This window comes from Gavia stellata, chromosome 12 (genome assembly GCF_030936135.1).
Source record: "Gavia stellata isolate bGavSte3 chromosome 12, bGavSte3.hap2, whole genome shotgun sequence".
Lineage (NCBI taxonomy): Eukaryota > Metazoa > Chordata > Aves > Gaviiformes > Gaviidae > Gavia > Gavia stellata.
In genome coordinates, this window is record NC_082605.1 from 22029303 (window position 1) to 22041693 (window position 12391).

The following is a 12391-nucleotide window of genomic DNA, read 5'->3' on the forward strand; positions in this document are numbered from 1 at the left end:
GTCATGTTATTGAGTAATCACATTGAGAAACAACTAAATATGAGGGGTGCTTGTTTCTTTCTTGCCTATGAAAGAACTGAGTAGCTGGGAAGAGACTTTGAGCAGATGACCTCAGGCAAGATCCAGTATTGGTCCCAGACTGCCACAACACCAGCTGTGAGGTGTGGCGACAGTTCAGGGTATTCTATATGTTCTTTGAGGATGGAAAAGGGATAGACTGTGTCCCATTTACAAAAAAACCCAAAAAAACATGTACTTTTCACTTACCTCTGCTGATAACAGAACTGCCCAGTTGCCTTTGCAAGCCGAGGCTGAAGGCTGGATCTTCCCTTTGGTTTTGATGACTATGGGCAGACAGCGGATCCATCTATCTAGTCAGTTTGGGAGTAGCAACCCCTCCTTCAGCTGCCAACTGTGCCAAGGCAGAGCGGAACAAAGCAAAACAACCATTTGTTAACTTGCTTGCAAAAGTTTGCAGATGTTTGGAAGCAAAGCAAGAAGCAATTCATATCTTTTTAATGATCTAGGAGACAGTAATTTTTACCTCCCACTCAGTATGTGCATATCTAGAATCAGAGAGCTTTTTAAGAACAGAAATAGCTCACCAAGAAGTTGAGAGATTGACATGGATGAGATAAATCCCGTTTAAGTACTTGGCAGGAAGGTGAGATATGCTTATTCAGACTTCATCCTTCCTACTTACTGCAGAGTGCCTCCCTTGCAGGAGTGTTCATGACACGTTTCATGTTCGTAGCCTTTAGCTGCTGGGTCTGACTCAACTGCCTTTTCCCTTTCAGTAAATGAAACACATGAAATCGGACCCCTGAACGACGTCAGCGTAACCAACCGCTCCACGCTCAGCTGGAGGCTTTCAGGTCTCAGCTCCAGTACCAAGTACAAATTCTATGTAAAGGCTTGTACAGTCAAAGGCTGTGGGAAGCCGGTCACAGAAGAAGGACTAACGATGGCTCAAGGGAGTAAGTTAATAGGCAATATGTTTTTATGCAGAGAAGCTCTAACAATAATGGAAAAATCTGTTGAGAATATTCCAGGCTTGACATTTCCTTTGTAATTAGAGGAAATAAATCTGTTTTTCTTTCCATGAGAACAATCAATGTACTTTTTAATGTAGCCATGCAGCTCTTCAGAAATGTATTTGACGTGGAAAATCCAGATGAACATAAAGTTGACTGCAGTGCATTTGATCCATGTTTTTATTATTATTTTATCAGAGACTGGAAGTGAGCATTTGTGTGCCACTTATACCCTACCCTAAAACACTGATGTTCAGTGATTTAAAGGAAAATCACAAGCACTATATGATAGCTCATCTTTCACATTCAGCTGAAATGAAATAAAATGTACTGTCCTCAGCAAGTCTGAAAACTCTACAATACCGAGGAGCAAGTCCTTGCTATTAATCAGAAACCAGTGCTGTGCACTTACCACGGGGAAGGAGAAAGAGAATGTGATAAGCAAAAGAGTCCTGGCTTCATCATTTTTAGCAATGATAACAGTCTGGAACAATGTTGATATAAAATAGAAAAACGGTCCTTGTTGCACAACGTCCTGTTGGACTTCTAAGTTGCAGAATCTCTTCAGTTACTGGTAAAACAAGTAAAAAGCACTTTAAACTCATCACATCCCAGTTCAGGATCCATATCATGAACTGTCATCCTTTTTCTAAAGTAGTGAAACTCCTTCTCAACCATCTTGTAGCCTCCAGTCTCACTGTAGTATACAGGTACTCATGTAGTAGTAACTATTAATCTATCAGCATGATTTTAAATTTATTCTTCATTAAGGAAAGTAAAAGATCCTTTTTTTAATCAAGCTAAAAATATACAATTTCACCTCATTAGTTACCTTTTCTGGCCTTCATTGAGCATCCAAAATAATGTGTTTTGGCCACTTGAAAGTCTATAACTTCTTTGAATAGCCTTGCCAGGTTTTGTGAAATGCATCCCTGCCTGGTATGCTTAAAAGGATGATAATGTTGCCATTCCTTTTGTTCTCGTTCTCTTCTTTCCTAAGATTTTCTTTCAGCAGTGGCAACAGCTGATTCTTGTGAAATGCTTGTAGAAGAGAGCAGTATAATTAATAAAAGCCGCAAGGGTCCAGTTCTGCGATTAATGTATGTTCCTTGCTGGTTCTCAAGCCACCCTAAATTAGGACACTGCATCTGTCACTGATATGCCATTAGAGTTCTCTGTCATTATTTGCTGGCTAAATTGTTCGCATATTTTTCAACTAAACATGATAGACCGAAAAAAAATCCCTCTTTTCAGTGACCTTCTTGGGGTTTTAAGCTGTGGTATGGGAAGCAAGGCGATTGCTCAAAATTAGAGCAATCTCTCTTTTTGAAGAAAGGGGGTGATTTCAAAAGTCGAAGTTTATCATTTAAAATGACCCACATAAATGACAGATATAAAATGTGGTGCCCTCTGAAATGAAACTCCGTGACAGAGCACTCCAAGTTTCTTTGGGTTTTGATTCAGTGATTCTATATCCACTATGTTCCGGTTTTAGTAATAAAAATATAAAGCTCTCTTTGTTCATTTTAAGACTTTGAATAGCTTCCACTGCTGTAATATAGCCTGCGCCATGGGTATTTCAGAATTTCACGATACATTCTGCCAGGAAAGTGGAGATGTTGAGATGGAAGCTATGGATTCATTCGCATTTTATCATTGGTGTACTTGATCTGCATCACTGCTATTGCTTTCATTCATTTGCAGTTATACTTGCTACTATAATCTGGAATCAGAAAGAAAAGTCAATCTCTTTTTTTGATACGTACATATGCGAGTATGTGTGTATCACCACTAAAAACAAGTCTGTGTAGGGAAAGATGTTGTGCTCTAAATAGTGATTTTGCCAGCCTGTAATTTATGTACAACTCCTTTCCTGATGATGAGTTTGCAGTGGCATGAATGACTGAATTTAGTAAAAAAAGTTTCTCTCAATTAAATAAATATAATTCCCTGTATAGATAAATGGGTAGATCCCACCCTTTCTCTACAACTGCAGCATCTTCCTCTCTGAATGAACCATTCAGATTCAGATTTTTGTCAGTAGTAACACATTGCTTTGAGTTAGCAACGCTTTATCGAAAGGTCAATGAGTGGATAGTTGTAGGAAAAGACCATCTCACGCTCACATCTCTATTTCTTCATTCTCCAGTGGAGCAGTGCCACACTCCGTGCTTGCCTGGCAGTGGTGGAGATCGAGCCCTCTGCTCTGCAGTACTGCCTCTGTCAGAAGGGGCTGTTTCTGTATAATTACTTATCAGAGGAAACCACACTTTGATGTTGGTCTCTAAGATTAAATGCAGGTCCACTGGAATTAGTGAGAAATAGATGTAGGCTATATAAAAGCTTTCATTTGTAGCAGCCTTGTTGCATGATCCAACACCACTGGCATTGGCAGCCAATACAAAGTCAATGAAATAAAAGGCCTCTTTCTTATGAAAGATCTTAAACGTAGCCAAAATAACTCAGATATGAAATGCTGATAGACAACAAAAGGTCTTTATCAGTTGTTGATAAAATACTTGGCCAATTGTGAAGAACCTGGGCAAAAGGATATTTGCATTGTACTGCAAAATAAATAATGGTTTAGTTTTTATGGCTTTATCTTGGTTTCATTCCACATAAGAAGGTATGCTGTCTTTAGAAAACAAGTTTTATCTCTAACTTTTCATTTTCAGGCAGTATTTCTTAAATGACCTCCAAACTAATTAATTTTCCCCTTGAAAATATCGATTTCCCAATGATCATTAGCCCTCAGAAACATAACACAAAATAATATTCTTACATAAGTGAAAAAAATTAATTTAATATATCAGTCCTTCTTTAACACAAAGCTTCTGTTCATCTAGTTACCATTGTTTCTTGAGGATTACTAAACACATATTACATGTTGAGAATGATTACTGTGTGTCCAGAAATTCGAGCCCTAATGAAAAATTCATCCAGAGGAAGCTGTACAACTGTAGTTTTATTTTCCCGAGAAGCCAGAGAATAGAAGTTCACCGGTTTCATTATATTTCAATGGCAATTGGCATGTAACTCCCACAGGTTTTTGAAAATCTTAGCCGGAGGCTACTAACCTTCATGACACACCATCAGATGAGGAGAGTAACCATTTGTAACAAAACATACAGCTTTAGTTCTCTTTTGCCACAGGCAGAGTGAAAAAGGAAAAATACAACTGCCTTAGCCATATAGCTATGTGTAACCGCTGGTCTTGTTACCAGCAAACCCCCAGAATGTGCCCTGTTTGCTCACAGTCAAAAGAATCTGATGAAATCTTGGTGGAAGGTTTCTTTTTCTGTCATTTATGCAACTCCACTCTGTGCCTCTTCTTCAGTGGGGGGACCCGTAGCCCATCAAACCCTCTTGCTAATGACAGGCAATGTCACACAGGCTGGACTAGGAAAAGGAACGTGCGATGTATCGCTGTTTCAAACCCCTATCATTCTGAGCAAGAAAAATAGGCATGTTAAATATAATATGCTAAATATATCAGTCTTGGAGTACTTCAAGCAAATTTGTGATCAACTGTTTGTCTTTGCTATTTTTTTTTTGCTTTTTCCTCTTCTATCAGCCTGCCCCAGTGTAGCCAAGACAGAGAGCTAGAGAAGCAGCAAGAGATGAACAGCTATAAGCTGTCTTGTCCAGGTTCATATTTCTCCTACAAATGACAATCAGTACAAATAGCTGATCACTAACTCACTTATAAATTCTTCTCAATAGACTTCACACACAGCAGGTTTACTCATCTCTATAGCTTAAAATATTTCCAATTTAGCATGAATTACCTCCTGCACTAAAAAAGCCCAGAAGATGAAGGATACTTGTGATGCATATTTATATACTTTTAATAGCCAGGCAGGAGGGGAAAACTAATGAAAGTTCAGCTTTCCATTTGTTGCAGCAGATGTATTTAGACAGGTATGGTTATAAATTAAGATGTTGCCCACAATTAGTATTTAGCTATTAGGCTGCCAGCTTTTTTATACAAGTATGTTTTGTAACAGATGTGCTAACTTTTGGAGAACTAGCACTCTTGTAAGTCTTTGGGGGCAGTTTATATTGTTTTTCCCTTTATACAATAAGCTTCTATAAAAAATGTGTGTTCTCTTGTTCTCATAAATCTTGAAGCCCGGTAGGAATATTGTAAAATTGCAGTTCAGTGTTTAATGTTCATGCGAGTCCCATGGTATGGCTGATAAATAGTGGGGGAAGGTGAGAAGTGCTGGGGATATGCCTTTATTACTAATCCTTCTTCTCCCTTATTGTAGATTAAAAACCTAACCCAACTGCTTTCAATTTTCTGAAGCTAATTTCTGCAGCTCACTGACCTTTCACTGTGTTGAGCTTTTCCTTATCTGCGTATCTTTGCTTTTATTTTTCAGGATGCTACACTGCTTTTTCTATTCCAGCCGCCAAACTTGCCCCAATTAGCAATGCTTTCTCCTCTGTAGGTGCTATATTGAGTGGGTAACACAGACCAGAAAGAAATCGCATGGAAAGAAACCTCATAATCACCCATCACTGGACACCTGCCCTGAGTTTTAAAGAAAACAAAATTTTTTAGTGTTTTGGGATGGGTGATGTTAAACAGCCTGGAGAGCCAATGGTAAATACCCAGTCCCAGGTCAGGCTGGGCTCGGACCCTCGTTCCAGTACGCGCGTCCCAGCCCTGTGCTGCTCGCTGTGCCAGGGCAGCGGCACGGCCGGAGGGGCTGAGCCGGCTGAGGGAAAACCTGGTCGACAAAGGGGTTATTTTTCAGCCGTATCAGTTCCCCCTTTCTGTAAGGAGCTGACCATTCAAAAAGAAGAGGCTGGCACAAACTGGAAATAAATAGGTGGTAGATATGGACTGGTTAAGTTGGTTTAAGAAAATGCGCCACGAACCACAGCTGTAGGTTACCATCGAGCGCAGGGTTAAGCATTTTGCTTACTGGGAGCTCAGGAGAAATGCTTCCTGAGGAGGCCGGTGTTGTGTGCAAGTTGGACCATGTGGTTATCATGTCATGCGGAAGTGTTACATGGTATTTAATGCATAATGGATTTAAGGTTCACATTCATTCTTGTTACTTTATGGATGGTATTTCCATTAAATGCCTTTTTCTGGTGTCTTCATTTTAGAACATGTAATTAAAGTATACCTGTGCTATCCTGTTGCTTAATTTGCAGTTTGATTACAAATTATAGCTCAGTTTCACATACTTCATTTAGCGAAAAATTACCAATAGATGGATTAATTTATGCTAATAAGCTGTGCTTCAGTATCAGCAGTATTTCAGCTGTATGTGTTCTCTCTGAGTCCCAATGGTCTACTAATTTAACTGCTTATTGTAATACATGTATAGTTGCCTTGGAAAACTTATCTTGAACTGCTGCCTTGATGGTGCTTGGATTTGTCTTAATCTTTTTTTTTTTTTTCCTTCAGCTGTCAACTAAGCTTTACTCTCTGAAAGCTTCTTGCTTTGCTTGTTTGCTAGCTTAAGTATTAATGAGCATTGTTTTACTGTCAGTGCTAATTGGTCAAGTAGTTTTCAAATTATACTGTGTGCTCAATCCTTAGTTTAGACATCTTTGGATAAAGCAGGCAAATTAGGCAACTGAACACAGTTAAAGAGTTGTATTTATTAAATGCAGCCCCCCCAAATGTCTCTCCTGCCGTCGAGGGCAGGCACAGTACCGTGTTGTACCCCTTGACTAAAGAGATCCCCCGTGTCAACCCGCAGTTTTGAATTTGCTTGTATGAACAGGCTTTTCATGTTCAGGCAGTGATTGCTAACCTCCGTAGATGTCCTTTTTTCTGTTATCCACAAATGCTATTTTAAAAAAGCTTATTTAATACCCTGCAATCTCAATGCAGACAAAAATGACAGTAGGAGTTTTGCAAGTAAAAAGGCTCTAAAACTGGGGCTACTGGAACTTCCCTTCTGCCTCTTAATCAAATATTAAACTCATCAGGAACATTTAAATGCTGAAATATCAATTTAAAAGCAAACTTCAGCTATATCTAAAACAGTGCTTTGTGCAGGCATTGTGGAATTGAAAAGGACCTAGAAAATCACTGTCAGGAGAGAAACGAGCACAAATCCCAATGTTCATTTTTTCCATGAGGCATATAAGAATCCATTTCCAGATAACAAGCTGTCTGTGCTTCCCTGCTGAGTTCAGTTCAATGGGAGAAGCATCAAACCCCAGATTATCTATACAAAGCAAGCCCATATTCAAGTTGTAATTTTTTAAGCACGCATTAGTTAAAGCAGCTCCATAATCCCCCATCAATATTAACTTTCATCTTGGGAAATGTACAAACCCCTTCATAAACATCAGGATTACTTCAGTCTGCTGTTTATTTGATCTGATGGAATATTAAAAATCAAATAGAGGGAATGTTTTTTAGTTTACTGCCTGCTTTTGGAAATCAGATTATCTGGTGACAAATGTTAAAAATCCGTTTGTGTCATATTTGTGTGTTATTTACATTATTTGCAACTGTGCATTTCACGGGCCTTTTGTTCAATGAATACAATTAATCACTATGACTTAAATATGTACATTTCGTAGGTAAAGGGATCGGCAAGATTTCAGAAGCAGTAAACCCCACCCAAAAGTTTCACCCCATTGAGGCACTTGAGCCTGGAACTGAATATACAGTTCGTCTAGTGACTAAGAATTGGGTTGATAACAATAGCATTTTTGAAGATGTAATTGAGACAAGGGGGAGAGGTGAGACATGAAACCCTTCGAGGTGATAAAGATTTATTTTGAATGTAAATAAATGTTGAGGTTGCATCTGATGTTTTGCAGTGAAAGTGTGCCCAAATCATGAACCGTAATTCTGTTCTGTGACTTTTAAGTTGACCCTTGCAGTTGAATCCCATGGGAGCATAAACGCATCCGTGGTTCTCGGCTGAGTCTTATGCTTTACTTGACACACAAAAGCCTGGAACAATTACAAACCTTTACGAAACAGTTTTCCCTCCTATGCGATTTTGAAAGGGAAGTGCTGTGGTATAATCCATTTTAAGTGTGCCAGTCCAGTGGTTTGCATGTATCAGGTGCACTTTTAACTCTACTTCTTTCGCAAAACTGCTTTTGCATGAGAGGCTTAACAATTCTCTGTTCAGCTTTCCTACTTGGCATTAATCCTTTGAGTCAACTACTCTCTCAGAATTACCTTTCCAAAATGTCTGTATTGTGCCTTGTAGACTGCAGATTGCCCTTAAATCTAAAAATGTCACGCTCTGGACATATTTCTGTCTTGCATTTCTTTAAGTTGAACACAATAAGTAGTGATAGTCTGATTCAATTAAGATTCACTGAAGAAAATATTATGTATTCATGTTATAGTAGGGTGATGCCCTTTTCCTCGGATTAATTTTCTTTTTTTTTACTCCTCTTCTGTTTCACAAAGCCTATGCCGGCATTTACGATGGAATTTCCACCCAGGGGTGGTTTATTGGACTGATGTGTGCCATCGCTTTGCTCACCTTACTGCTGCTGACTATTTGCTTTGTCAGAAGAAATAAAGGAGGAAAATATTCAGGTAAATGGATTTATTGCCCTTTCACTATGTTCACATGTTAATAACAAGCATCCTTCAGACTTTTATCTCTGGAGGCTGCAAAGCCACAAGCAGAAACATCCAATTAGGATTTGTAGCTTTTGATAAATACCTGCAAGATGGATTCTAATGAATATAAGTGAAACTGTGCTCTCTGGGTTAGATAGTGCTGTGTGCTGGTCAGAGATCTTGCTAAGGCCTTTGACAGTGCTCGTTGAATCTTCCAGTATTTAATCCACCCACAGAGCCAAGGTCCTTCACCAGCTGCACCTCTCAGGTTCCGCTGGCAGGGCTACCTGCTCACTTTCCACCTGATATCTGCTACTTGACATGCTGACTGACATAACTTCCCTGGGTAGCCAAACTGCTTAACAATAGAGTATTTTGCTAAAAGTAATTCTGTAATTTTCAAAGCAATGAATAAGGATTTAAGTACAAATATTTAAGTATAAATCTGGTTGCCCAGAGAGGTGGTAGATGCCCCATCCCTGGAAACATTCAAGGCCAGGTTGGACGGGGCTCTGAGCAACCTGATCTAGTTGAAGATGTCCCTGCTCATGGCAGGGGGTTGGACTAGACAGCCTTTAAAGGTCCCTTCCAACCCAAACCATTCTAGGATTCCACGATTCTATAAACACTTGCTAGCTTTCTTAAAAATCAGGGAACGGCACCAAACCCTTGATGAAAGCGTGCTGGTTGTGTCCAGCCAGACCTGCAGTGCGAGCTGCTGCCCTCCAGGTTCAGCTGTAGGTGATGACAGGCAGTTTTCCCGTTGCACCTGCAAAAAGAGAAGTCCACGGCAGAACATGGCATACAGATCTGTGCTTTATTTTATTTGTACAGTGAAAGAAAAAGAAGATTTGCATCCAGATCCCGAAGCTCAATCAATAAAAGATGAAATCTTTGGGGAATATAGGTAAATAGGACCTGCTTTAACAAGCGTTTGTGTTTGTTGGGGTTTTGTTTGTTTCCAGATGTCATCATTATTTAGGACATTTTTATAGCATGCAATTAACACTGTTTTTCATTTTCAAAGCAAACCTCATAGGAGTGGATAATAGTAGGAATATAAAGATATATCTAGTATACTTCAATCCATCCAATTTGGGATATAAGTAAATGTTGATGTATCAGTGGTTATTTTTCACTTGTTTTTTTTTATTTACATTGTATGAATAATGTAAATATATATGATAATTTGGGTTCCTGCTGTAATGTCCATTGAAGTCAATAGAAAGACTGTTATGTCTTCAGTGGGTTTCTGAAACCCAATCAGGCCCAAATTGTATAATATGGGGAATGTTCATTTTGTGGAAGAAAAGGAAAGTTTGAAATCCAGTAAGAGATGGCAAAAATCCAAACAAAGCTCACTACAGAAGTTTCTGTAGGAGAACTGAAATAATCACTTTGGCTGCTTAAAAATAACTAAAGCTTACAATATTATGTAACTGTGGTATGAAGAAAAATACGTCGTTGTAAGAACCATGCTGGAAAACTGGTGTCGCTTGCCTTAAAGGCGTAAAATTTCTGTTGAAATCCCACTTATATATACTACATTATTTGTACTGGAATAGGGTTTTTTTTCTGCATAATTTCATCTTTATTTAATTTTTAATGCTTTCTAATGGGACAAATATTTAGAAAGGTAAGAAAGTCCTGAGGTTAATAACTTTGACCCCCTCCTTTCCCCCCAAACTCCAAACTTGTCATTTTTGTAAAGAGAAATGCCACGTGCAGAAAGGTAGCAAGTATTTTTACAGTATTGATTATACACATGATTGATTATATGCTGAAGAGGTAAAGTTCAGGTGCGTTTCTCTGTCCTTCCTCAGATGACGTTACCAAAGCTTTGACGCTGAATTGGCATTAGCAAGGACTGTAACTGAGTCATTATGTGTCTAGTTCAGAGGCCTCATTTGGGTTTTTTTGGTAATCTTCTAATCTACGTTCCAAATCCCCCCAAATGTCATGTTCAGTTGGGAGAAGTCAGGCTGCTTTGGTTCTTCTGCAGTACCGTTAGGAAGAATGGCCAGTGGAATTTCCTTTTTTCCCCGAATTTTGGTGGTGGGTCTCTCCTTCTTCATGAAATTGCCATTGAACATAGACTGCACATGAGCAGATACAGACACTCTGATTCTGCTTTTGTTTTCCCCTGTTCCTCCCCTTTAGCAGAGAGAAACTCCATCAGTTACAGTAAGATAAGATAACAGCAGAACAAATGAAAAAAGGGGAAAAAAATCCCTTTGTTAGTCATCTAAAACCAAACAAAGGCTCACAAAGCAGTGAGATACGACCTACAGCTGATGTCTCATCCCATAGCTTTACATCAGTTCACCCACCCACCTCAAAAGAAAAATGAAATAAGTAGGCCCTGAATATTGCCCACTGTTTTGTAAAATGGAAATGTCTCTTTCTGTAAGGTGCCGAAGACTTGATACCAGCACTGATCGCTGGGACGGATCCCTCAAATCCTTTCCAGTATCTCCTTTTCTTTCCCCTTCACTTTCTGTCCGTTCTTCTGTCTGCCCAAGGCAAAAAGGGAGAAAACCAACGCACACATGTAGTTTTCATTGATGTGTGCCTTTTTAACCAATTCCATGGTTGTAATAATCACAAAATCACATATGCGGGGAATTCAGGTTGGTGTAGATGAGCTGCTTGAGGTGCACCGGACCAAGCAGGACTCACGGGGTCGGATCATTCTCAATGTACAACCCACATAGAGATGTTTCCCTTGCTCTTCCCTCTTGCTGCTTTCTTTCACAATAAAAGAGCAGTTTCCATGCTTATAATTAAAAGCTAGATTTTTGGAAAGGCATTTTTTTGTTTTGTAGTGACAGCGATGAAAAGCCGCTGAAAGGCAGCCTCCAGTCAATTAACGGGGACATTAAAGCCACCGAAAGTGCTGATAGTCTGGTAGATTATGGAGAAGGGGAGCATGGGATGTTCAATGAAGATGGTTCATTTATTGGCGCTTATTCTGGATCTAAGGAAAAAGGATCAGTCGAAAGCACTGGGAGTTCTACGGCAACTTTTCCTCTCCACGCCTAAAATATTAGCGAGAATGATTCGTGTTTAATTGTGATATTTATCTTGATTAGCACTCCACAGTTACCACATGTGATTGGAAGCAGGTTGCCAATTGAGCCAGTCAGGAACCTGACATGCAGGTAATATAAAAATAAGTCACTGCCACTAAAAGATGATTTTCCATCCTGATTTCTAGGTGTTTTCTTCTAATTAAAACAAAACAAATAATTCTTTACTATACAAAATGTTTTACTCGGTCTTACCAAATCAGAATTTCTCAGTGTTACGTCTGTACAGTTAACAGCTACATGTGTTTCTTAGGTTTGGAATATGTTTCTCTGTATAGTATTTTTTTTCCTTGTATTTTTCATAATTTTTCATAAAAAAGAAACTCCTTTGCTTATGATACTCTAAAATTATTTTAGTGGTTACAGCTGACTGCAATTACCAATACTTAGAGATGCAACTTTATCCACAGAAAAATTGCTCTTAAAAGACAAAGCTCTGGCCTCGCGGCTGAATCTTCTGCCCAGTAGCTGGCACTATTTCCTTAAATAAGTAAAGCTGCAGTATCTTTCCTGTGGCAAGGCAAAACAGGGTTCCCATCCACCATCATTAGAAAGTCTTTTAATTTGTTTTCCCGTCTCTCTGCAAGCTGCATTTCTAAACAAAATGCTTGGTGTCTGCCCCATATCTGTATATTTGTGCGCTAGCATACATTTCATGGAGACGTTGTACATATGATATTAATATTGACAGAAGTAAAAAT

The 12391-nt window shown here is 39.0% G+C and overlaps 1 protein-coding gene across 3 annotated transcripts in view; it reads left to right on the plus strand.

Moving 5' to 3' along the window:
- CHL1 (cell adhesion molecule L1 like) overlaps positions 1-11643 on the plus strand; it is a 55859-nt gene extending 44216 nt beyond the window's left edge. For 2 of the 3 annotated variants that reach the window (XM_009810258.2, XM_059823249.1), the window contains 5 exons: positions 798-977; positions 7593-7754; positions 8443-8574; positions 9436-9508; positions 11427-11643. In XM_009810258.2, coding sequence (XP_009808560.2) covers positions 798-977; positions 7593-7754; positions 8443-8574; positions 9436-9508; positions 11427-11643 — 764 coding nt within the window. The remainder of the gene's footprint in view (positions 1-797; positions 978-7592; positions 7755-8442; positions 8575-9435; positions 9509-11426) is intronic. The other variant, XM_059823250.1, reaches the window with a different exon arrangement.
- The last annotated feature ends 748 nt before the right edge of the window (positions 11644-12391 follow it).